This window comes from Phalangium opilio, unplaced genomic scaffold (assembly GCF_054372755.1).
Source record: "Phalangium opilio isolate 3A_F unplaced genomic scaffold, DU_Popi_V2 ptg000217l_1, whole genome shotgun sequence".
NCBI lineage: Eukaryota > Metazoa > Arthropoda > Arachnida > Opiliones > Phalangiidae > Phalangium > Phalangium opilio.
Window position 1 is genome coordinate 3,818,276 of NW_028324218.1, and position 26,319 is coordinate 3,844,594.

Consider the following 26,319-nt stretch of genomic DNA (forward strand, 5'->3'; position numbering starts at 1 on the left):
TCCGGATCGACTATAAAACGCTATCTTAACTTAAAATTAAAGATCATAGCCTTCGCTTAAAAAGCAGACGCGTGATCGAGGGGGCTACAACTCTGCTGACGCCCACAAAAATTACTAGGAGAAATGATAATATTGGAGATGAATTTATAAGTTTAAAAAGAAACACCCATATTGATATAAAATCAAAGTTTATTTAAGATATGATTTATCAATTTTGTTCTTAAAACTGATTTAAAGTATTACGTAACCCTAATCTAAATAATTCCACATTGTTATCTGTTTTATTACAATTTTATCGGGACATTTTTTCGGCCTTGAAAATAATACTTATGTTCAGATACTAATCAAAATGGCCGCACCCATACCTAAGCCTTGTCTGGTAAATTTTATACTTCGTTAAATTAAGTTCAATTAGTTTAATTATAATTTGTGATATTTAAAATAATATAAAAGTTAATCTAAATATATTTAATGATGGTTTAAATAATAAAAATACATTTATTAGATTATTATAAAATTTTTAGGGATTTAATTAGGCCTAGTCTGACTCTGAAAGTCACCTCTGATAACTATTTACTTTTATGTTAATATCACTAATTAAATACGCTAATTATATAACGAAATTAGCCAACCTTACTATTAATAAATCAGTAAATCCGGTGTTTAAAAGGCTGGTACGATTAAACTTATTTTAATTTAATTTAACCCTAAATATTTTATAATGCTAATGAGATAAAATTGGTAGCTTTTAACAATGGGTAGTGATGCACCTAAGGTAACAACACTAGACGTGTTTCAAGGGTCAGCTGACCGTTACGATGGTTTAACCATAAATGCCGGTGATATAAGTTTAGACAATGATACATTCATAAACAAACTAAAAGGTTTGCCAATAATATTGGAAAATTTTTAAAATTTTGGGCTAAATTAAATTAATTCATTGTAGAATCGTTAATACAATGGAATATAGCCGGAAAAAAGGCTGTATGGTTTAAAATACCTCTAGCTCAATCAAAATACATCCCTATATTAGCGGAGCATGGTTTTGAATACCATCACGCTAAACGGGAGTACGTCATGATGACAAAATGGTTAAAAACCACCCCTAACACTCTCCCTCCGTACCCCTTTACATTTATAGGTAATTTCTTAATCTATTTTAACTATTTTTGATTAATTAATCCACCTTATTCCCTTTCAGCGGAAGTTAGGCTTAGCTCGGGATTCATGGGGATGAGTAGTCGTCCGCTACAGTACATATTTTTGGCTTATGTAGCAGACGACAGACGAGTTTCTTCCCGCTACTCACCCCCATGAATCCCGAGCTAAGCCTAACTTCCGCCGAAAGGGAATAAGGTGGATTAATTAAAACTAAATTAAACCTAACAGGAGTTGCTGGTTTAGCAGTTAATGATCAGAATGAAATATTGGTGGTACAAGAAAGATACCACGTTGATAAACAATGGAAATTCCCAGGGGGATATGCTAACCCTAGTAAATAATAATGACTAGCCAAGGCTTAAGTGGTAAGTCTAATAGACAAGTTTTTAACTGACCTTGCAGAAGAAGAGTTTGGTGCTACAGCTGTCCGAGAGGTTTTGGAAGAAACTGGAGTTGAAACTGAGTTTGTTTCACTGTTGGCTTTGAGACATCATCATAAATTTCAATTTGGATGCAGTGATATTTACATCGTTTGTCTATTAAAGCCGATATCTACAGAAATTAAGCGATGCCAGCAGGAAATTTCCGACTGCACTTGGATGAAGGTAAGTCGTCTGCTATTATACAGTTCATAGGTTATAACCGGCCTATTAGGGAAAGGATAGGTCATGGGATATGCGCGGTAGTATTTTCTAGGGCCTATTGGGATTCATAGAATAGATTTCGGGTTCATAGGTCATAATTTGAAAGAAAGCGGCCTATCAGGGAAAGAATAGATCATGGCGCATGCGTTGTAGTTTTAGGGGACCTAATTTGACAGGCACCCAACAATGGCGCATGCGTGGTAGTATTTTCTAGGGCCTATATTGGAATTTATAGTCTAGATTTCGCCTAAATTTTGAGCATTTCTTAGGGCCTAATTCGGGCCTAATGTCTATCTCAGATTGAAGAATTTAAAGTCCACCCGCAAGCTGCGCCTTTAAATAAACTTTTCGTTGATTGTTATGAAAAATCCAAGGTTAATAAATTAACTATTGGAGTAACTCAAGTATACTCAAAATACACAAATCAAAATCAAAGTGTATACCATATTAAGCCTACTCGGGATTAATTAATTAATGTTACGTTTAGGCTTAGGCCTTTGGTTAAAGTTTTTTGTTAAAAAATTATAAATCACTGTTAAAACTAATTAATTACTGCCGTCTTTAGTACAAACTAAAAATATGTTGGGCAATAAAATATTATTTTGTAAGAAAAAAAAATAATAAAAATATATTTTTTTGGTTTTCAAGTTTTGATTATTGATTTGAATATTGTTCTGTGGTAATTTGTGCCTATAAAATTTAATAAATATATTTCTTGCGTCTACACCATGACTAGGCATTCTTTTTTGTGGCAAATAAGATTATAGCCAAGGCCTAACGTCAGACCCAGCATTTCCGTTATATTACAATCATTAAATGATTAATGACGTCATCCAGTAAGCCAATTCATTGTCGTCCAAGGACATGATTGGCTTAGCGATTTCCCATACCTTTTTGAATAGAGTAATTTCTTTCCCATATACGGCAACGTCATAACCTTCTATCTCTTACCTTAGTGATATCCCCCCCCCTCCCCTTCCCTTCCGGGGGCAAATAGTATTCTCTAGTTAAAAGTTGCCCCTAACGTGGGGGATACATAGTTCACTCCCCCGCTCAACCGAAATTACTCTATTATAGGCTTCATACCATTAATTAAATTGACCAAGGCTTATTTAAAACCAATATTAATTTAAATTTCTAATTATCTTCGTCATCATCGGATAATATACCCAATCGTTTCCCGACACTTTTAACCGATTTGGTGACCTCTTCTTGCACCAAATTAAATGACATTGCTAATAACGCCATACCAAAGAGTAAGTATAAGGCGCAAAGGCTTAGGGTTAATTGGGCGTCATTAGACAATACCGCGGTTCCGGGGACCAAATCACCGAATCCAATTGTAGTTAAGGTGACGAAACAAAAGTAAGAACTGTCTAGGAAACCCCAATCCTCCCATATCATGAAGAGACAAGCACCACCGCAAATGTAGCCAACAACAATGGCCAAACACAACCATATAGGAACACTAATTTGCTCCTCTTCGTCGCTGTCTTCGGAGTCTGAATCGTTTTCAAAGTCAATATCGACTCTTTCATCGCCCCAACCACCTCCTCGACCACCTTTCAAGGGTTGTCTGTTGTTACTCCTGGTTCTGGGGAGAGTTTCCGATCTCCCATAAGGCATGGATGGAGATAAAGCGGATGGTGAAGCCGTAGGACGCGGCATAGTTGAAGTGTGATGGTCTATGTGGCTAGGGGCTGGAATATCGTCTGTTAGGATATACTTATTGGAGATAATTGGTACTTGACGAGCGTCGACGTGGTCGCTGTACCTGTTCACAAGTAAAAGAAGAATTAAGAATGCATTTGTGATTACAATCCAGGCCACGTGACTCAAACGGTTGGCATGGTTATCACCAAGGAAGGAACTCCAGGAAGCTCGCGAGGTTTTGAGCACGGTGACGTCAATAAACTCCTCCCACATTTCAAAATGGCATTGCCTCATCTTAAAGGGGCTGTTCGGACAGTGGGACAAACGACGATCTTCCTCATAGAGCTTAACATAGCGGGTGGGTAAAAAGGAGTGGGGGTCGGACAGCCCCTTTAAACACTCTCTAAGTTTTAGTGATAAGCCCGATAGTGAAAGCATGTCAACCAGAGGTCCCATCTTTATGAGTCACGTGGCACTATTGTCGCAATGACTTACCTATCGTATGTGGAATGAGAATGGGACATAGGATAATTAGAGGGCGGCATTGTGGGTAGATGTCCTGGTCCCATACTACCACCGCCTCCGTAACTAGAGGTAGGAACATTATTGGGTGACAACTGTCCTCCAGGACCGGGACCAGGTTGCATATGAGCGTAATCATTCTTTCCCCCGTATTCAAATATCATCGAATCAGGATCACGTGACGCGTATCTTTGTTGTTGTCTAAAAGACCGGTGATGACTTTTGCGACGTTTCTTGGGTTTAATGCATAAATAACAACAAAGTTTCCAGTACATAAACTTGAAGGAATGCGCCATGGCGTCTCCGATGTTGGATAGACATAGAAGCATCAATGGTATTCCAACTATGGCGTATAAGATGGTAACCATTTTACCATAATCCGTTTTGGGTGCAATATTCCCGTAACCTGAAAAAAAAAAAAGATTGATTTGTTTTAAAAACAACTCGACGTGTTTTTAAACTTTTAAGTTTAATTTATGTTAATTCTAATATTGTCAGAAACTAGAAACTGTTGACCCTAACTGTCAATTACCACCTGGGGCGTTCTACATTTTTGACATCTTTCTTATAATCACTAGAATGATTTGGCTCAGTGCCCAAAATCATAAGTTCATAAGATATGTTCCTTCCATAAGTTTGTTTAATTATCTGGTCATGACAAACTGAAAGGCTTTTTATTTTGAAGTGAGTGAGTGAGGTAGGTCATAGATTCGAGGAGGTAAAGCGAGGGAGGCCTGGTGAGTGAGTGAGGCGCTGCTGTCAAATTTGGGCTTAGTAATGCATAGACTAAATAGGAACACCTAGATGGAATAGGTCCTAGCTGCAAAATTAATTAACCACCATGCACCGAGTGTACTTAGGACTTCAATTGAATTCTCGCTTCCGTCGCTCTCCTTCTCGAACTAGTTATCTCGAGTTGTCTGTAAGTCTCTCAGTAGCATTACCAACTTGTATAGGTAGTGCAAATCATACTTATGGAGCGAACATATTACTTATAAACTTATGTCAAATTCAACTATAGATGGCAAAATATAAATCCCCAACACTCGCGTTTAAAACTTAATCTATTATTATTTAAAACTTATTTTCTTGATCCTTATGAAGTGTTAGTCATCCTATAATTTAGTATTGTTGGATAGAGGACACTTTGAGCTACAATGTCCTCAAGTCATTTCAAAGTATCTTTAAAATTTAAAGAGTTAAGGCTACGATAACCCAAAGTTGAATGATAAATTTTGAATTTTATTTCGTTGCAAAAAAATCTTTACCAGAACCCAAAGTAACTCATAACAATTTGAGCTATTTTCCATTGTAATTACTGCCTTGGAAATTAAAATTTATAATTCCCTAAATATACTAACTACTTAAAAGTCCCAAATCCCAGATTTTGCACGGTACGTACACTTTCAGTTAATTCTAAGAGATCCCCAAAAATAAAATAAAGGTCTTTTTCGAAGTCTTTGGAACCCTCTGACGTCAATGATCTATTTTAAAAACACATTACTCTTGTTTTAACTGTATTTTTTAAAGTTTTCTTCGGGATGGTTTGGCGTGTGTTGCCGCGAAACCTTGGTTATCTCTTTCCCTTCCTCCTTTTGCTCTGAGCTAAGACTAGCTTGATTGCTTTCAAAGAACGGAACCTTACAATATACAGGGTGTTCATTTGAAAAAGGGACGCGGGTAATTATAGTTTGCCGAACTACAATCATGCAGTGGGATGCATCCAGGGATGGTAAGTTCTATGGGAAATCAATCAATCAATCAATTTCGAGTCCGAAAATGTATTTAACAACTATACTTCCATGACCCCACCGATTTTGTTTGACGCCCCCATAAGGGACATGTACTGTACAACCCCTAACACATGTTAAAGTTATGAACAATGATTGGAAACAGTGTTTTACCAATGACCCCCTTAAGAAACTATAAGAAAATGATTGCTAATTTAAGTAAGAGGGTCATTGGTAAAACACTGTTTCCAATCAATGTTCATAACTTTAACTTATGTTAGGGGGTGTACATGCATCCCTTATGGGGGGTCAAACAAAATCGGTGTGGTCATAGAAGTATAGATGTTAAATACATTTTGGGACTCAAGATTGATTGACTTCCTATAGAACTTACCACTCCAAGCATACATCCCACTGCATGATTGTACCGAATTCGACAAACTATAATTACCCTTAGCCTTTTTGGAATGGATATACAATACACCCTGTATAGTTAGTTAGAGAGTGCTCTGGTTCAAACAGTTTATCTTTCCTCACCGCTAAGCCTAACTTCCTAAGCCTACTTTAAATTAACCCCCGGGACCTTAGAACACCCAGGGTGACCAAGGGTGCACTCATTTAAAAATTGCTTTGTCGACGAAAAAGAACTTCAACTGGGATTTTGAATGGGTGATGCAACTATTTTGGACTTTTCTTTTAGGCTTAGCGCTTTCGCAGAAATTGCTAGCTATAAATAATAATTGGTAGACTGGCGAATGAGAGAGTATAGAGAGACAAGAAGGTTTTCCTGAATAAATGTTTAGGTTGTAAATGAACCGTTATGTGACAAGTGCTCTGTGTTCCATAAGGGATGTCTTATAAACTGAGTCACAACCATAATTTCTCTGAAGACAATTTAGTTAAAATTTAGTTGAATGTAAAACTGGTTATAACCTTTTTATCGGACTCGTTACGTTAAAATCGATATTGCCATGAGAAAGTACGTATTTCAAAGAGTAATTGCACCAAGTTACAGGAAGAACGCAGTGTAATTATTGCCAGAATAATACAGTTGAAGTTTTATAGAAATATTGATATTGGCGAAGATTATTTAGTTATGTCTTTAACTGGTTATAACTTTTGATTCCGATTTGATAGAGGAAAATTAATTATACCATGAGAAAGTACACATTCTTGAGAGTAATTGCACCAAGTTTCAGGAAGAATTTAATGTAATTATTGCCATAATAATGCAGTTGAAGTTTTATAGCAATATTCAAATTCAAGAGATTTAGTTATGTCTTTAACTGGTTATAACTTTTGATTACGGTTCGATAGAGGAAAATTAATGATACCATGAGAAAGAAGACATTTCAGAGAGTAATTGCACCAAGTTTCAGGAAGAATTTAATGTAATTATTGCCTGAATAATGCAGTTGAAGTTTCATAGAAATATTCATATTTGCGAAGATGTTTTAGTTATGTCTTTAACTGTTTATAACTTTCGATTCCGATTTAGTAGACTAAAATAAATGATACCATGAGAAAGTAGACATTCCAGACAGTAATTACTAATTTAAATTACAGCAATCAAATTATTTGTTAGTTCCAAATGACTTTCACGATTTTAAATTATTTTTTTCAATAAAAAATTTTCCAACTGCAATTTAATAAAGCTATTCCAATCTGGAAAACATATGCTTTAATCGAATTTGAGTTTCCTGAAATCTGATTGGATGAAAGGTTTTCAACGGTTGATTAGTTCGCTATCCTTAAAAGGTTTCACTGATGAGCTAGCTAGCTGATGAGACACAAAAGTCCCATAAATCAGCATTTCAGATCTCTCTCTTAATTAAAGGGTCTCTAAATTCTTGTCTTTTGTTTTTGCAAGGAATATTTTGAGTGCCGGAGATTATGGGACCAAGATAGCGTACGCGAATAAGAAAAACAGAGTATGGCTTTCCCGAATTAGATCCTCTTCCTTCTCCTTACATCACAATGCTTTCTTGAGCCAAATTTTGAAATTTTTACTAACATAACAATGGCTGTATCAAAATCACTAAAAATAAACAAAAGGTTTTTGCGTAAGGTTCAACTTTAAACTCCGTTTTTCTCAGTCAAATAATTATTCAATCAAATTTTTAAATATAGCGTTGTGTAGCCTTACTTAAGCTCTATTTAACTGTGTCAATTACATTCATTTATCTTTTATGGTTCAAGAGTAATTTGGGTTTAAATAAAGTTAAATTTTTAAATTTTTCAGTGCGTGTGGATCAACTTTAGAACGCGATTTCATATTCAAATAAAATTTGAATTAAATTTTTGAATGTAGCGTTAGATAGCCTTAATTATTTTCTATTTAACTGTGTTGATTACATTAATTTATCTATTATGGTTCAAGAGTAATTCGGATTTAAATAAAATTTGATGTTTAAATTTTGGAGTCCGTATAGGTCAACTTTAGAGCGTAGTTTCATAATCAAATAAAATTTGACTGAAATTTTTGAATATAGCGTTGTGTAGTCTTAATTATGCTCTATTCAACGGTACTAATTATGTTCAATTAGCTGTTATAGTTTGGGAATTATTTGAAATTAAATAAAATTAAATATTGAAACTTTTGAAATAAAAATTAAAAAATTTTAAACATCGCGTTGACAGCTATGTAATGTTTCTACTCATCTAAACGTTAATTACCAGTCAAAATAAATTAAGCGATGACGTCAAAATATTTAATTACCGATAAGTAATTAGGGTCAAGGCGGGATCTGTAACTAATCAGTTGATACGTTGATATTTCAAGAACTCATATATTTCGGGTCAATGTCTCCTGAGACCAAGTTAAAGGAAGATAAACTCATCTTCTAGCCATTAACATTAGTGACAGGTGCAATGTGTTCCCTGTTGCGAATGTTTACATAATCAACATAGCTTCTGAATTCGGTGTGGTGTCTGTTTTATCTTGATCGTAAATTCAAAATCAACAGTACATTTGCGTTTTTTTGTATTTCAAGTTTTGAACTTCTTGGTTTTGGGGATGCAGTTGCCAATTTGATTATATGTTAAAAGTACTTGAATTTGGGTTCATAAAATCCGCTTTGTTTACCCGAGCTGGTTTTTCTCGAAAGATTAAGATGAATGGCCGATAAAATTGTTTTATAGTGACGAAAGTAAATGTTATGTATGGCCTGCTTCAGACACAACTAAACTACACATTATTTTTATGAAATTATTTAGCCCTGCTCCAAATATATTTAATTTAATCAAACTTGGAGTGATTACTGTATCGAACGTCTAGCTATTCATGGTACCATTATGTTTTTATTAGGTTATGGAGTGCTTCAGACACAACTAAATAGTAGGGGCGTGTCAGGAACTATATTTTGAAGTAGTAGTGTTACTATTTCCTACAGCAGTGATTGGGCAATGTCACGTGTCTGTAAACGTGGTACGAGAAATTCCGTTGTCAATTCCCAATGCACTGATAACGCTACCAAACTCAAGCATGCCCAGTAGAGCTCTATTGATATAGGCCCCACCCACCCCAACACAACGCATTACATATCCCCTTAACCGCGGAGGAAGTACAGACTATGGCCTATTACAGACCCAACTAAACGACGCAGAACAATTAAACGTTCTAACCGCCAACCTTACTTACCAATTGTGGTAATCACAATAATGGAATATAGCAAGGCCCCCGAAAATGACCATTGATTCTCGCCAACTTCGTTACCATCCCAGCCTTCCTTCCTCATGGCCGTGACCAACTTCAACTCGAACAGTTTCAACTCGTCACTAATGTTCAATGTCCAATTATCCTTAAAAAACATCGGATTCTCCACATTGAAGGTCCAAATTTTCTCAACCAATTGGGCACCGGCTCGGGCCATTTCTTTCCGTTTCTCTTCCTCATTGGCTGATTCTAGAGCTTCAAAAGCGAATGCCCCCATAATGGCGTAACCCACAACAAGTCCGCAAAGACCAATATGCGAAAATAGGAAAGTGGAACCGGCTCGAAAATAATATAAACATCTGAAAAATATTTTTTAAATTAATTTTCTTAAATTTATATCAAACAAATAAGCATAGGGATAAGACGGAAACCTGAACTCAAGTAGTGTTAAGTTTGGTTAGGTTCAGGTTAAGGTTTGGTTTGGTTAGGTTAGGTTTAAGCAAGGTTCGGTTAGGTTTAAGCAAGGTTCGGTTAGGTTTAAGCAAGGTTCGGTTAGGTTTAAGCAACGTTTTGTTGGGTTTAGGCAAGGTTCGGTTGGGTTTAAGCAAGGTTCGGTTGGGTTTAGGCAAGGTTCGGTTGGGTTTAACGCAAGGTTCGGTTGGGTTTAACGCAAGGTTCGGTTGGGTTTAAGGCAAGGTTCGGTTGGGTTTAAGGCAAGGTTCGGTTGGGTTTAAGGCAAGGTTCGGTTGGGTTTAACGCAAGGTTCAGTTGGGTTTAACGCAAGGTTCAGTTGGGTTTAACGCAAGGTTCAGATGGGTTTAACGCAAGGTTCGGTTAGGTTCAGGCAAGGTTTAGTTAGGTTCAGGCAAGGTTTGGCTATGTTCAGGAAGGTTTAGGAAGGTTTAGTTAGGTTTATGTAACGGTTAGGTTCAACGGGGGTCAGGTTGCCGACCTCAAGTCAAAAATCACCACCATACCTTGCGCATCTAGACGGTGAATCACCTCTACGCATTGTGCTACCGACTACTTAGACCAAAAACGGTCCAAGTACAATTACTTCGCGGACATAATTAACTTTAAAACACTGCCTATTCTTAGTTAACGACAAAAAAAATAGCACGAGCCCGTTCAAATTCGTAAACCTTCCCGTGGGACTGTCTCTCAAAGTGCCAATTTTCACTTTAACAGGCGTTTTAAAACTAGTTTTAACCGTAGTGTGGCGCTACGTCGTAGTGTCTCGTTAATTAGTGGCATTCCCTTTACTATGATGGTATTAAAGCGTATTAAGGCTTAACTTTGTCTGCCATTTCTCAATAACCACCCTGGTGTGTTTTATTTTTTTCTTTAAAAAATAAAGAAGTTTTTCGCGGAGATGCACGTGGTGCTAAAATTAGAAATCCCTCGCGACTTCAACCAAGACTTACGTTGAAGACTATATAGTGTCTAAGATGCAAAAACATCATTATAATTCATTTCAAACTTAGGCCTACCTTAAGTTCTTATTTTTTTTAATTATACAGGGTGTTTTGATAAGTCTGCATGATATAAATTAAGGGGGATGTTAATTGTTCTTTGGGAAATCAATAAATTTTTGAGTCGAAAATGTTCTATACTTCTATCTCCATTTTGTTAATTTGCCACAAGGGACACTCACTGTTTTCGAGTTAAGATTGTATTGGAGTATTTTACGGATGACCCCCTTAAATTTAATTAATTAAGAAACTGAATTAAAGACAATGATTGATTGCTAATTTAATTTAATAAAGGGGTCATCCCTAAAACACCCCAATCAAATCATAATTCTCGAAAACAGTGTCTCTTAGGTCAAACAAAATGGAGATGGAAGTTAGTTACTATATGAGAGTCGCGGCAACGTCTAGTGACATTTGAAAACTGAAATTCCGGCGGGAAAAATACGTAAATGACATGTACTTAAAGATGTCAAAGCCACCACACACAAACAAGAGTTCGCGCCAATGTGAAATATTTGCGACGACTGGTGTAGAAAAATGTCTCTTTCTAAAGCTACACACATAACGTACTCCCCATCAAAAAAAATTTTGGCTCACTATACTATGTCTTCCATCTCAACTTCTTGAGATAGAAGACGCACCGCGTTCTTTGATAACTGGAGCGAAGCGTAGCCAAAACGTACTCATAAACAATGGCCGCGCTAAAGCGGAATCCGGAATTTGGGTCTGACATAGGAGTACGTCATATCAAAAGTTCCATCTTCTTAGAGGATAGACGCGTGATGAAGTAGCAATATCCATACCTTAAAACGTATGCGCCTCTGTACCGCCATCTATGGAACGGAAACAAAGTACTCCCAGCATCCTCAGCAGGGTCGTATGTGGTACAAAACTTCGACAATGCCTGCCCCCTGTTGCTTAAAAATTGAAGTTAATTCGTAAGAACTAGCTATGACCATTTTTTAATCGACGCTAGGCGGCAGCACTTAACAATCACCTATACCAAATGTGAGGGCGAGTGCGAGGTACTATGGGAGATTTTCATTGTCGCACATAGCCCATTAATAAACACTACTCCATTTCACCTCTCTCCTCCAAGGGTGTATGCTTATCGGACCAGGATTCGTGAGAACTACCTTATATCATTATTAAATAGCGCCAGGTGGCAGCACTTAACAATCCTGTATACCAGAGGTAAGGGCGTGCGCGAGGTACTATGGGAGACTTTCATTATCGCACATAGCCCATTAACAATACTACTCCATTTCACCACAATCCTCCAAAGCTTAATGCTTATCGGTCCAAGATTCAATGCTTAAGGATGGAACTTATGTGGTCCTGAACATACCAAAGTAGTCCTTGTTGTTTTCAAGTCACATCTTAATTAGTAAACGACTTTGTTGTCCACATACAGTCCTATCAATGTTAACACCGTCTTAAGACAAACAAGGTGCTCAAAACAAACACAGACTTTTGCAAAGGGTGTTAAAGGAGATATGCTAAATAGACTCATGACGTCATACGGTTCAGACGATTCTAAAACACTTATTTTTTTACGAAGCTTTATTAGGGTTTGGGAAAAAACAAAAATACAAGAACAAGATTAGGGAAAGAAAAAGAAAAAAAAACACAATAAAACTTTACATAAAAATTATGTTACAAACCCGGTTTTGACTTATTTCTTCTCAAGTGGTAATTATTTAATTTCAAAAATTAAACCATTATGGTTAAGTTAAAACTTAATTATTATAATTATTATTATTATTATTATTGGCACTTATTTTAAATCCTGAATTTGCTATTAAAAAATTATTACTTTTATAAAATGAATTACTTAAAAAAATTAAAAGACGATAAACGTATTTAAAACTAAAAAAAAAAATACAGTTTATATTTTTTTTATTAAATTCCGAACCGACCAATCACGTCGCGTTATTCCCGCCCCATGACTTAGTTAAATGGTTAGACAACCAATAAGATTGCTCAGATTATTTATATTTATAAAAGGTCTTCCTTGTTCGCGGTTTGTGTTAAATTTAAATTTACTTTAAAACTTAATTAGAATATTTCTTGTTTTACTAAATTAATTAAAGTGTTTTTAATGGTTTTTTAGGTTAAATGGTTAAGCAACTATCGTTTCAACAATTTTTACTTTTTCTCAGAATGTTGGACATAAAAGTATTGAACTCGACCTAAAACGGCTGGCTGGGTGGCAGGTTGACAAACGCACACGAAAGTTGCTTAACATTTATTTTAAGAAAACCATTGCGATATTTCTTAACAAGTGAAATAGTTATTTATCTCTTTACATAACACCATGACGTCATCTCAATTCCTAGCCTTAAATTGTCCTACACACTTAAACATTTTCAAAAAAATAACTTAACCCATGGCACATTCTTCTATTAATTCAATTCAGTTCTGTATCTATCTATTTCCCCAGTCTCTAACTTCGACCACAACGGTACCATTCTTGGATCCTGGTTTTACATCCATATACTTATCGTTATGGTACAATCGCGATTCATCACGTGATCGGCTACGATTGATTGTATTGGCCATATTCTTAATTTCAACTGGACTCATAAGCGGTGTAAAATTTGGCATTTTAACAACGGGTGTACCGGTACTTTTTGATCTGATATTTCGATTTTTCCAAGTACCTCCGTTAGATGGCGGTGGTGGAGGTGGAGGGGGCGGGGCTACTGGAGAATCAGGCGGGGATAAGGAGGAGGAGCCTCCGAAACGATCCGCCCTTATAAGCCTTGGAGGCGGACTATTACTGGGTGGAGTTGAAGAACGAGGGGGAGATGGTGGGCTACTGGAATACATAGTGCGTTGACGGCGTTCCGGTGCGAGTTTCCTGGTGTAAATTGGTTCCTCTTCGGTCAATAAAGAATCGATGAAGTGGCGACGATCGTTTGAATTGTTACTACTTTTACGTCGGCCATAATCGACTTCATCGCGACTCTCCAAGTAAACGCGATTATCGAATGACGAGTTGCGATTCTTGCTGTTCTTTCTACGTTCTTCTGACGTTCTAATTTCGCTGGAGTTAGAGTAACGGTTGTTTCTAGTGTAATCGCTGGTAATTGTTGATCCATCGTAGCTTGTGTCCGATGACTTGCCATAACTATTGAAGGACGCAATGCGACGATCAATGCTGCTGTCCTCCTCGCGTTTGCTGCTTGGCAACGACCCATACCCGTCTGAATACCTCGAAGTTGTTCCGTCCGATTTGTAGGACTTGCGGTAATCTTCACGGTGGTTCGATGAGGAATTGTTGCCATTACCGAAGAAGAACTTACTCTTATTGGGTCCAACTAAGACGCTCTTTTTGGCGCTGCTACGACGTGGTAGGCTTGTGATTTCGTATTCGGGTGATGGTGACCTAACCCGACTTAAAATTGAACTGAAGACTTGACTGCTGTCATCCTCATCGGATAGTTCGACTTGTATGCTACGATCCGTTTTCTTTCCACCAGTACTGAAGCTCTGTACTTCACTATACGATGTCCTGTGTTTTGGTTTGTTGTCCGAGGTGAATTTCTGACCACGTGGAAGTGTCTTTGATGATAACCAGTTGTTATCCTCTTCGTCGAAGTAATCCCGGCTGAATTTATGAATGTACCCATCGTCGACGGCACTGACTTTACTGTGCATGCGTTGTCTTGGACTAATATCCCGTTGGGAAACTGATCTTTGAACAGGACTGGATCTCAGGTTACGTTCTTGACGTCCTGTTTCGTCCCGGCTATGGAATCTGGCCTTGTAAGTCGTATTGAAAATTGGGTCGTTCAATGTCGGAGTTGATTTCCAAACTGGTGCCGAAACCCGGCGTAACGGAGTCTCTTTCGGAGGTGAAAGGTTACGTTTATAAGTACCTTCCTGACCTAAGTAGTAAGTCTTCAATGGCGTACGTGAACTTGAAAGTGAACTGAATTGATCAGGGGATTCACGAGCACGTGGTTGCGAATTGGGTGTTGGACTACGCAAGGTTGTATAAACGATATCGGGTTCTCGTGTACTGCAGAAACGGGATCCGATGTTGGCTGTAGTTGCCGATTTAAATAGCCTCGAATCGAGTTCATCTTTGATACGGTTCACTCTCGACGAGGATTGAAGTGTTTCGTGCGTCTTGGGGGTTGAGGACATCCGTATATTGATGACGTTACCACCGGTCTTGGGTTGCGTTCTTCGGACGGGTTCGGCAATATCGCTGTCATCCGAACCAAAATGGTTTTCGAGCCATCGGTTGGTTTCGGAGTTACGTATCTCCTCTTCCTCTTCGACGCTAAGTGCCTTACGCGTCACAGGGTCCCGGCGTTCGGCCGCAATGTCCCTGATGATGTTAAGTTCCTTTTCTTTACGGATTTTGTCCGATAGACTGTCTATTTCTTCGTCGTAGTTGTATGTAAGTCGTTTGGGGATTGTCGTAGCGTCCGGTAAGGCTTGATTGGCTTCGTCCTCAGGGACCTCGTCATCGTGGACTTCTTCGTGGTGATGGGTTCTGTTTTATACATTAGTTGTATTGTGGTTTAAGTTTGTGTAATAATACGGTCATGTGAAGCCAAGTCAATGTGAGAATATCATGAAACACAATCATGTGAAGCCAATCCAATGTGAGAATATCAAGAAACAAAGGCATGTGAAGGGAATGCGAGATTATCATGAAACACAGCCATGTGAAGGGAATGTGAGATTATTATGAAACACAGCCATGTGGAGATAATGTGAGATTATTATGAAACACAGCCATGTGGAGCCAAGTCAATGTGAGAATATCATGAAACACAATCATGTGAAGCCAATCCAATGTGAGAATATCATGAAACACAATCATGTGAAGCCAATCCAATGTGAGAATATCATGAAACACAATCCAATGTGAGAATATCAAGAAACAAAGGCATGTGAAGGGAATGCGAGATTATCATGAAACACAGCCATGTGAAGGGAATGCGAGATTATTATGAAACACAGCCATGTGGAGATAATGTGAGATTATTATGAAACACAGCCATGTGGAGATAATGTGAGATTATTATGAAACACAGCCATGTGGAGATAATGTGAGATTATTATGAAACACAGCCATGTGTAGATAATGTGAGATTATTATGAAACACAGCCATGTGGAGATAATGTGAGATTATTATGAAACACAGCCATGTGGAGATAATGTGAGATTATTATGAAACACAGCCATGTGGAGATAATGTGAGATTATTATGAAACACAGCCATGTGGAGATAATTTGAGATTATTATGAAACACAGCCATGTGTTGTTATTTAAGCCGTTTAAACAACACGGCATGTTAGTTACCCAGATTTAAAATGAAGTGCAATGTGAATATAAACCGATTAATAACACTTATGTAACCAATGTGAGAAAAAAATCGCTTGAAAAACCGGACCAAGCCACGTCGTGAAACCATAATTTGTTAACCAGTAAGTAAATATGAAGTCATTTGAACCAAAAACCCACGAAGTACCATATCATTTCACCCAATACGCGAATGTTAAAAGCAAAACCCACGAGCTCATTTACATGCCGTTTGTAAGTGAACACATTAAAAAATAAATAAATTGAAAATCCTACCTTGTTGTGTTGGTGACAACTTCGCCATTTTTCAACTGTTCTGATGTCTCTTTCACTTCCTCTTTATCGGTTACCTTATTGGACTTACAGGAATAATGAGTCAACTTCCCCGGAAGTTGCTTCAAAGTGTCCAAAGAATAGAAACTACTTTCGTTCGGTGCCAGAACCAAAGACTTACGATGAATTTCCTTCAAAAAAAAAAAAATCCAAGAACAAATGACATTTAGAATTAATTGAAATTGCTAAGCCTAATCACAATTTAAATAGAAAAAATAGTAACTAACCGGTCCATTAAGTTCTTGAACATTCTCATCGTGTAATTGCATATTCTCTTCTTTGGTCTCTTTCATTACATTATGGGATTCAGTCTTTTCACTGACAACGCGAGCCGATCCTGGTATGGCTATGTAATTACCACCTAGGTCATCTTCGTCACCCGTTTTCTTGTGCTAATTACAATTAAAGTTAAAATTAAAATATAATATAATAATAATAATAATTTAAGAAAGGTTAATTGAAAGTTATATGGGTAACTACCTCAGTATTTTCACTTTCTTCTACTTTATTGTCTTCGGTTGTTTTGGTGGTTACTTGAGGACCACTATCAGCTACCACTTTACCATCTTCTAAAATAATTTGTCTTTGTACTCTGGTTTCAACCTGTAAAACAGAAATTGTTAAAAAAATTAATTTCATGGTAAAACAGATTTTGTCAAGAAACCAACTTGTTAAATAAAGAATATATACAGCTACTTGGAATAATTGTGTACCTACTCATTTATATCCCATGTTAATTTCTGTGAAATGGGGGGTTTTGTGGGTATACCGGGCTTGAGAACTTATTACTATCTGTCACGCCTCAAAATTCTAATGTCGTCTTTCTAACTGTGATTTTTTCATTGGTTGGGTAGCAACGCCAGCTTCTAGGCATGCGCGCAAGCGAGATAGATTATAAATCCGCCAAGGTAAAATTCGTCATACATAATAGTTAGTCTAGCTAGCTCCTCCCTCAAAACGCGCCTAGATACGTTGAGTAAAAATGGCAGGCTGGCTACACAATGATTCCTAGTAGCTGTATGAATTCTTGCTCTAAGTCTACGGTAAGCCTCGGCAGTTTGGAGATTTGAAGTGCGGGCAACTGTGAAAAACTTAAGGGAAAGGGTGTAGGCTTATTTGAAAGAAACTTCAGAAGGTATAGGTTATATTAAGTTTGTGTGTCGGAATTTTTCCGCTACTCTGCTTTCAAATTAATGTTAAGACCGAAACCAGCCTAGAAACAACACACCACCATAGACCGGACAGAATCTTTCGTAATCGTAACCCTTTCTACCAGGTGATATCGTAAAAGGTTTAAATTCCATACAGAACCTATTAACGACCATGAGAACATTCATTCAAAGACGCAACATTTTAACAAATTCAGCAAGAAAGTTCATAAGATATGTTCCTTCCATAAGTTTGTTCCTTCCATAAGTTTGTTCAATTAATCTCTGGTAACTTAGAAACTGGAGCTTGTAATTTTGAAGTTAGTGAGTGAGGTAGGTCATAGATTCGAGGAGGTAAAGCGAGGGAGGCCTGGTGAGTGGGGGCGCTGCTGTCAAAGGGGGCTTAGTAATTCAGACTAAATAGGACCTAGATGGAAATAAGTCCTATAGCTGCAAAATTGATTAACCACCACCGAGTGTACTTAGGACTTCAATTGACTCGCTCCCCCTCGCTTTCCTTCTCGAACTAGTTATCTCGAGCTGTATGTCTCTCAGTAGCATTACGAATAGTATAGGTAGTGCAAATCATACTTATGGATGGAACATATCTTATTCATTTGTTCTCGGAATAGATATTGGTTCCTGATTCCATATATTTTTATAATGGGTTAGGGATAGTCTAGAAGGGGTACGCGATGGCATGAATTTCGAAAGTGCAACAGAATTAAGAAAAGAACAACGCCTGGTGACATTGAATTGTCTTTGGTTACAAGAAAGGGAAATTATCCAAGTATCTCAGGAGTATTTGATTGCGAAACAGGATGGGTTGATCCATTATAAGAAAAGGTCAAATGGTTCGCCGTTGGAATTTATATTTTATTATTTTAAAAACCCTCTTGCGTAAAGTCGTTGTAAATTGTTTTAGGCTTAGCTATAGTAACTATTATTAAGTTCTTGATTAGTAGCTTTCGGCAAACGGCATTGTACCACTTTAAAAAGGGTGTTTTATACACCTAAAACCTTCTTTAAAATAGGAGAAAACGTTGCAGTTAAGCCTAATTCTTCGTCTATTTCAGTTAAGCCTAATTTTAATTTAGGCTTTGTGAGAATTGTTCCTCGTTAAATGAAGAAACTTGGCTCGTTTTCGTCTATTTTAGTTAAGCCTAGTTTTAAAAAGTTTCAATTTAGGCTTAGGTCATTTCTCGCACGTGAATAATTTGAAATTCGACCGTTTCAGTTAAGCCTAGTTTGAAAACTGTTTCAATTCAGGCTTAGGTCTTTTCTGGCACGAGAATCATTTCAAATTAGTCTATTTTAGTTAAGCCTAATTTGAAAACTTTTTCAATTTAGGCCTAGGTCTTTCCTGGCACGTGAATAATTTGAAATTCATATTTTAGTTAAGCCTAAGTTGAAAAACGTTTTCAATTTAGGCTTAGCACTTAGAACCGGAAATTTGCTAATTTAAAGATAAAAACATTGCAAAAACATTAAATTAAAATGTAGAGATTACAATCTTAAAACACCCATTTCCCGTTAGAAACCTGCGCGCCATAACTTTAATCAATTTAAACACTTAAGTGTTTATTTCTTACACTTTCCCTCGTCTTAACAAGAAAATAAAAAAAAAAACATTAATTTGTACGAAACGATTTCGAATTTTTAAACAATCCCATTGTTAAAAATCCGGCTGTAAATTATAACGCCTGTTTTAACAATGACCCAATACAAGAAAGGAACCCATTAACCACCCGAGAACATTCGAGGATGAAGCCCTTATCTAATTAACGCCATTATTGTCCACATACCAAGCGTCTTATCAATGTTCACACCGTCTTAAGATAAACAAGCTATAGGTGATCCAAAACAAACACCCAGACTTTTGTTTGTAAACGTTCTCAGACCTTAAATAGGTTCTTTACTAATGGTATAATCTCAAAAAAAAATTAAGAAGAAAATATTCAAGATCATTATAGAACATACAGGGTGTTCCTGATAAGTCTGCCTTACAAAAATTAAGGGGGATGTTAATTGTTTTTTGGGAAATCAATCAATCAATTTTGAGTCGAAAATGTATGTAACTTCATATCTATCTCCATTTTGTTAATTTGCCACAAGGGATATACACTTACTGTTTTCGAGAATTATGATTTGATTGGAGTGTTTTAGGGATGACCGGGCATGACCCCTTAATTAAATTAGTAAGCAATCATTGTCTTAATTCAGTTTCTTAATTAATTTAAGGGGTCATCCGTAAAATACACATCCAACAGCAATCTTAACTCGAAAACAGTGAGTGTCCCTTGTGGCAAATTAACAAAATGGAGATAGATAAAAGCAGAAGTGAGATGAGACCAGAAGTACTGAGCTAACCAAATTCTTCACTCGGCGAAAGTGAATATTCTTGATAACACAAGAACGGTTGGCCCTCTGGTGGCGGTTTCAGAATTTCCCCTCCAAAACGTGAGACGCTCGCGGTGGTAGACGGCCGAACTAGATTCAAGGCGCCGGGTCCGTGTTCCGCCGCTTTAGGTTGAAGGGAAGGGGGTAGGAAATGTTTTTGGAACTCGACCAATTTTTTTTCTCTCTAGTTTTAGCGCGTGGGAAGCGGCATAAAATCCTCAAATTTGTTCACTAGTGCCAGGATCTACTATCAATGCTAGAGCCCTTCACTTCTAGTCTCATCTCACTTCTGATGAAAGTATGGAACATTTTCGACTCAAAATTGATTGATTTCCCAAAGAACAATTAACATCCCCCTTAATTTACGTAAGGCAGACACATCAGAGACACCCTGTATTTCCCATGTTTTTTTTTTCCAAATGGATCCGTTTGCAAAAGAATTGTTATGAGGAGAAGTCTCAATTCAAGTTAAATTCCTTTTTAAATTTTTCATTCTTTCTTTTTTAATTACAAGTTTGAATTTAATTCTGTCATTTATGCTTTTCATTTCTTTAATAATAATATCTATCTAACATTGGAATTTGTCCTTGGTTTGAAATCTAGGCCGAATGAAAATAAAATAACAGTTAAAATCCTTTTTTTAAAAACTCAACTCGACTGTGAGATAGATTGAAACCGGCTCCCAATCTACCATGCAGGTAAGGTTTGGTAGAATACATATAAAGGTATTTTTACATCTACACCGTTTAGTTGTTTTAAAATTCATATTCCAAAGGGTTGATGCAGAACTTTAGAAAAAAGAGGTCTAATTTGCATTTTTATAAATAATTCAAATAATATAGTATCAAGAAGTGATATCTAGTTTATTAGGGAGAAGGTATAAATTCGTTCATCCACATTTCTAGCTTTATTTCCAGTCCAAACGTACGTAGGTCCGGAGTTAGTCCCCGCCGCCTCTAAATTACAACCAGCATGCATCTCATTGGTACTTGAAAACTCGTGCACGTCAGCGCGACGCGAATGAGAAAAAATTAGTCATATTTTCCGACTGAGGAGAGGAGGCGAAATAGCCCGGCACCTCCTTTTACGCCCCCCCCCCCTTGTATTTTGAAAGGGGGACTGCAGGACTATGGCGCGCGCCAATACTTTGGCGTCTTATACCTTCTCCCTAGTAAACTAGATATTACTTCTTGATAGTATATAATGGATTTCAATATTATCGGATGGTAAGTTCTATGGGAAATCAATCAATAAATCAATCTTCAGTCCGAAAATGTATGTAACATCTATAATTCCATTTTGTTTGACCCCCCCCCATAAGGGACATGTACTGACCACCCCTAACACAAGTTAAAGTTATGAACATTGATTGGAAACAGTGTTTTACAGTGTTAGAAATAAAACAGATGTGCTTACCTGTTTCGTTTTATGATTGACCACTTTCTTGGACGTTGTCCATTCCTCTGCAATAGACACAAAACACATTTTTAATACTCTCATCTTACACTGAAGATACTTCGCAACCGAATATGTTAAAATCTAACTTTAAACTGAGCATTTTGAAAAGAAAAATCGTATTTTTATTTTTTGTGTGTAATCGTGGAATTTTGGTAAATATTTGTTCACGGTCTGTTCAATTCGGATATCCTGAGTTGTTAAGCATTTGTAAAGAACGAAGATGAACAAAGATTTCCAAAGAAATATCAAAAGGAATTCCACGGAAATTGCATTCCTAATCGTTTAATTTGTCAAGTTACTAAGCTTTGCATTTTTATGAGTAACAGTCGGAAATAATTAAATATCCGAAATGAATGATCTTGAATTTGAAACAATTTCTTCAATTGATTGCAGGGGCGTTAGTTTTCTAGATAAGGTTATGATACTTGGAGGTATTACTCTATTGAATGTCTAGTTTCTGGTGGTATCTTTGGTTTTAATCCAAGTGTTATTAAACATAAGTTATGGGCAATTAAAGACACAGCTAAAGATTTTTCGATATTGAGTTTGTATTGGTATAAAATTTTTAATTGATATCAGAGGCGTTAGTTTTTAAGATAGGCTCATGATAATTGGAGCAATTACTCTATTGAATGTCTAGTTTCTCGTGGTAGCATTGGTTTTGATCTAAGTATTATTAAACCTAAGTTATGGGCAATTAAAGACACACCTAAACAAGTATCGATATTGAGTTTGTATTGGTATAAAATTTTCAACTCATTACTTGGACGTTATTTGAAATGAGAGGGTTATGAAACTTGGTGCAATTACTCTACGGAATGCACTGCTTCTCGTGGTAGCATTGGTTTTAATCTAAGTATTATTAAACATAAGTTATGGGTAATTAAAGACACACCTAAACACGTTTCAATATTACAAAATTTCCATTTGATACTACAGACAATATTTGAGACACTAGTATTATGATACTCGGAGCAATTACTCTACATAACGTTACCACTAATTTTAATCAATGAAGTCTTGAATATAAATAATAAGCAATTAACGGCACGTACAAATTCTGTACAGAAAGACAGGCAACGTTTAGAAACATATTAGATAGCAATGAAATCCAACCACCATTCAACCACATTTCACAAACATACTGTCATAACAGTATATATATTAATCTATTAGGTAACAACATTCTACCATTTGTAACCTAATCTTCACACCTACACAGAAACTGCCACTGCATAAACGTTTACAAAATACATATTAACGGCTGGTTACCCACAGTAACCTCAGCAAAACGAAATAAATGTCACCATCATAATTACCTTTGAATCTAAATACATTCTTACCATATTGTCGTAATATGTGTTTGGGTGTAAATGACATAAACCAAAACACTTGCGACACACAAATTTTCAACGCCTACTATATAGCTTTAGGGACGCGAAAATGACAAATGGAGATATGTTATTAAGTGAAACAGCTTTCAAAATAATTGGAAGGTCGTAAATTGAAATAAATGTGTCAAAAATGGTACACTACTACACTTTGACAATTTTTCCCCCAGGTGTCGCTTTAAGTTAATTCCCAGCTGCTGTAAGTTAATTTGGTGCTATATTTGAATAGTTTTCAGCAGTTGGAAACCTACTAAGTTTGTGTCAAATTTTCACAAGTTCGAATTGAGCTTTCATTTCGCTTTCGCGCAGACTCAGTAAGGTATTTTGTTACTACAATTGTGCAGTAAGGTATTTTGGTTCGACTACTGCGCAGAGAATTACGGTGGTTCAACCTATTGTATATACAGGCATAAGTTCATAAGATATGTTCCTTCCATAAGTTTGTTTAATTTATCTCTGGTCATAAACTGAAAGGTTTGTAATTTTGAAGTGAGTGAGTGAGTCAATGAGGTAGGTCATAGATTCGAGGAGGTAAAGCGAGGGAGGCCTGGTGAGTGAGGCGCTGCTGTCAAAGGGGGCTTAGTAATGCAGTCTAGATGGAATAGGTCCTAGCTGCAAAATTAATTAACCACCACCGAGTGTACTTAGGACTTCAATTGACTCGCTCCCCCTCGTTCTCCTTCTCGAACTAGTTATCTCGAGCTTCTGTAAGTCTCTCGGTAGCATTACGAATCGTATAGGTAGTGCATTTCATACTTATGGAAGGAACATATCATTTATAAACTTATGCATATACTGAGGGTATATCATGATTGCCAACCTTGCTAGATATGTTTTCATTAAATTATGAACTTCAGAACTTGATAAACAGAAACGTTTTCTCTCTCTAGAGTCTTTAAATTAGGATATTACGAAATTGTGGAAAATTATTTGCAAAGTGAAACCAAACCCGCCCTGTTACGCATGGCTGCTGATGACATTGTTTAAAACGGTAGACCTTGACTCAAAATAATTTTATTATATATTTATATACCTTTAACGTTTAAGACACTTAATTGTTTTATATTCAATTAAATACCGCTTAAAAACTGCATAATATTGACTTAATTGCTTAATATTATTTTGTTTTGTTTTTGGGGGGAATTTAAAAATTAATTATAATACGCTCTATATATTTATTTAAGGTTAGATTTTAATGGTTCATTTAATTTAATTTAAATTAAGAAATAAAGTTTTAACTTACCGTGTTTCTGTTTCGCAACAATTTCTGGATTCTAAAAAAAATAAATTAAAAAGAAAAAAATTAAGAATTGATTATGATTATTTTAGGTTAATTATTATTTTTACATAATTAAATATGTAATATAATTTATAATATTAATTAAATAAATTAAAAATTAAAGTTTTTTTGTTTTTGCTACCGCCTTATTTCCTACCATATATTTTAAAATATTACATAAATAAAACTGTTTTTCAAATATATCATATTTTCAACTGTTATTTAAAAAATAAAATAAATTATTTAAAATGGAACCACACCCATTGGTAATCCGAATTAAAAACACCGTAAAAACAAATATATATTAAAAAAAAGGGTCTGAGCTGTCTGCTAAAAATAAAAACATCAAAAAAATTAGAATGACTAAGACAAATTAAAGGGATAATGAAATGTAAGATAAAAAATTTAAAAAGGGTAATTTAATTATAGTTTTTAATTGTTGAAGTACATTCATGCAGTGGGATGCATGGATGGTAAGTTCTATGGAAAATCAATCTCAATCTCGAGTCCGAAAATGTTCAATACATCTCAAGAAGTGATATCTAGTTTACTAGGGAGAAGGTATAAATTCGCGCCACATTTCCATGCAGCTTTATCTCCGGTCCAAACGTAGACGTGTCCGGAGTTGACCCCCGCTGCCTCTAAATTACAACCACCAGTATCTCATTGGTTCTTGAAAACTCGTGCACGTCAGGGCGAAGGCGAATGACGAAAACATTACAGTCATATTTTCCGACTGAGGAGAGGAGGCGAAATAGCCCGGGGCCTCCTTTTACGTCCCCCCTTGTACTTTGAAAGGGGGACTGCAGGACTATGGCTCGCGAATATAAATAGGTATCTTATACCTTCTCCCTAATAAACTAGATATCACTTCTTGCCATTGCATGATTGTACTTCGGCAAACTATAATTACAATTAGCCTTAACCTTTTTTGGAAAGGAATGCATTTCGATACCCCTTTAAATATGGTTAGTATGCGTCATACGATTATTTCTTGAAGGGGTATTTTTTGTGGGTAGCAAATTTATAAATAAACCATAACCATTTTTTTCGGTCGTTGTGTTTTGTTAAAGACTGGGGTCAAATTTTGTTAAGGGACTTTAGGGGTAGCAGCAGCTAGAACCTTAAAACAGGGCCTCCCCCATAAAAGACCAAAGCTGGATGGCTGGCTCACACTCTGCAGTGTATATAACATTACCAAAAAAACCAAAAACAAAAAAAGGATTTCAAAGATGTACCGGTTCTCACCGCTAAGAGATGGGGTTCAACGACTTAACTATCTCAAGTATACATTTTCTTTATTCTTTTTTTCTTTATAAAGATTTTAGTAAGAAATTTTAAACTACCCTTAAAACAATTAAAATACATAGTTTTCTGACTAGGGAGTATTAATACTGCATTTACACTGCAGGAGGCAAGGGTACTTCGTAAGCACTGCACTTTGTCAGCCTTGGCCAAGTATAACATGGTCTCTTGGTGTAAAAGCAGTATTAATCCTCCTATGTATTCCTGTTTATATATTAACAGGGATAGATTCAATTTTAGAAGTAGGAATGGAGAACGGAACGGCTAGTATTTACTTCAGTTATTCCGACTCATAGACCACCCAGTATAGATATGCTCCTCCCTCCAACCAACACGTAACGAAAAGTTTAAATTATCTTATTGGCTGCTCACTTAAACTATACGTTTTGATGGCGTTGGTGACGGGGACGGCGAAAAATAAATACGTAATTCCTTTTTACCTCTGTCACTATGACCCGTCCGCCTCTTCTTTCATACCTCCCCCTCCCGTGGAAGGGGGTCCGAGGGGGGACTTTGACGCGCGCTCAGATATTACTCTGTTCTCCATTCCTACTTCTAAAATTAAATCTATCCCTGATATTAACAAATAAAAAAAAATTCATATTATGTGTTTTAAAATGTCCCTGAACTTCTCAATTAAGTATTTTTTATTTTAGAAATTTTTTAATTTTTTATATATAAATTAAAACTATCAATGGATTGTCCTAATTACGCGTCTGAAGTTTTGATTTAATTTTTTCAATATTTTTTTAATAGTTTTTTGTTATAATTAATATTCGACCTTGTACTGATTTCTAAGTAATTTTTACGTCGACAAGTCCCGGACCCTAGCAGGCCCTTG

At 36.4% G+C, this 26,319-nt stretch overlaps 3 protein-coding genes across 5 annotated transcripts in view; 1 reads left to right on the forward strand and 2 right to left on the reverse strand.

Moving 5' to 3' along the window:
• Positions 1-161: 161 nt before the first annotated feature.
• On the forward strand, positions 162-2,604 carry LOC149615748 (nucleoside diphosphate-linked moiety X motif 6). Of its 2 annotated transcripts, XM_089856067.1 has the most exons (7): positions 339-379; positions 602-674; positions 746-884; positions 947-1,141; positions 1,390-1,494; positions 1,564-1,766; positions 2,105-2,604. In XM_089856067.1, the coding sequence occupies exons 3-7, from the start codon at positions 755-757 to the stop codon at positions 2,270-2,272; spliced, it is 801 nt and encodes a 266-aa protein (XP_089712193.1). In that variant the 5' UTR covers positions 339-379; positions 602-674; positions 746-754; the 3' UTR covers positions 2,273-2,604. The 2 variants fall into 2 exon arrangements, with proteins under 2 accessions (XP_089712192.1, XP_089712193.1); XM_089856066.1 differs by having other exon boundaries at positions 162-674.
• A 206-nt stretch (positions 2,605-2,810) lies between these two features.
• LOC149615749 (potassium channel subfamily K member 18-like) lies at positions 2,811-10,480 on the reverse strand. The gene is made up of 4 exons (XM_089856057.1): positions 10,343-10,480; positions 9,351-9,724; positions 3,954-4,386; positions 2,811-3,579 (listed from the first exon to the last, which is right to left on the reverse strand). The coding sequence occupies exons 1-4, from the start codon at positions 10,375-10,377 to the stop codon at positions 2,943-2,945; spliced, it is 1,479 nt and encodes a 492-aa protein (XP_089712183.1). The 5' UTR covers positions 10,378-10,480; the 3' UTR covers positions 2,811-2,942.
• A 2,123-nt stretch (positions 10,481-12,603) lies between these two features.
• Positions 12,604-26,319, reverse strand: part of LOC149615750 (uncharacterized) — a 48,609-nt gene continuing 34,893 nt past the window's right edge. For both annotated transcript variants that reach the window (XM_089857200.1, XM_089857199.1), the window contains exons 3-8: positions 24,138-24,168; positions 21,462-21,508; positions 16,978-17,100; positions 16,725-16,889; positions 16,441-16,628; positions 12,604-15,347 (exon numbers count right to left, since the gene is read on the reverse strand). In XM_089857200.1, the coding sequence (XP_089713326.1) occupies positions 13,265-15,347; positions 16,441-16,628; positions 16,725-16,889; positions 16,978-17,100; positions 21,462-21,508; positions 24,138-24,168 (2,637 nt within the window). In that variant the 3' untranslated portion in view covers positions 12,604-13,264. The remainder of the gene's footprint in view (positions 15,348-16,440; positions 16,629-16,724; positions 16,890-16,977; positions 17,101-21,461; positions 21,509-24,137; positions 24,169-26,319) is intronic.

Bases quoted from the DNA above. Each gene is read 5' to 3' on its own strand.
- LOC149615748 (XM_089856066.1), top strand. From the start codon at position 582: ATGTTAATATCACTAATTAAATACGCTAATTATATAACGAAATTAGCC. The intron at 675-745 runs GTACGATTAAAC...TAAAATTGGTAG, and splicing joins ATCCGGTGTTTAAAAGGCTG to CTTTTAACAATGGGTAGTGA. The intron at 1,142-1,389 runs GTAATTTCTTAA...TAAACCTAACAG, and splicing joins GTACCCCTTTACATTTATAG to GAGTTGCTGGTTTAGCAGTT.
- LOC149615749 (XM_089856057.1), bottom strand. From the start codon at position 10,377: ATGCGTAGAGGTGATTCACCGTCTAGATGCGCAAG. The intron at 4,387-9,350 runs GTAAGTAAGGTT...TTTTTTTTTCAG, and splicing joins TATTGTGATTACCACAATTG to GTTACGGGAATATTGCACCC. The intron at 3,580-3,953 runs GTAAGTCATTGC...ACTTGTGAACAG, and splicing joins TCTCATTCCACATACGATAG to GTACAGCGACCACGTCGACG.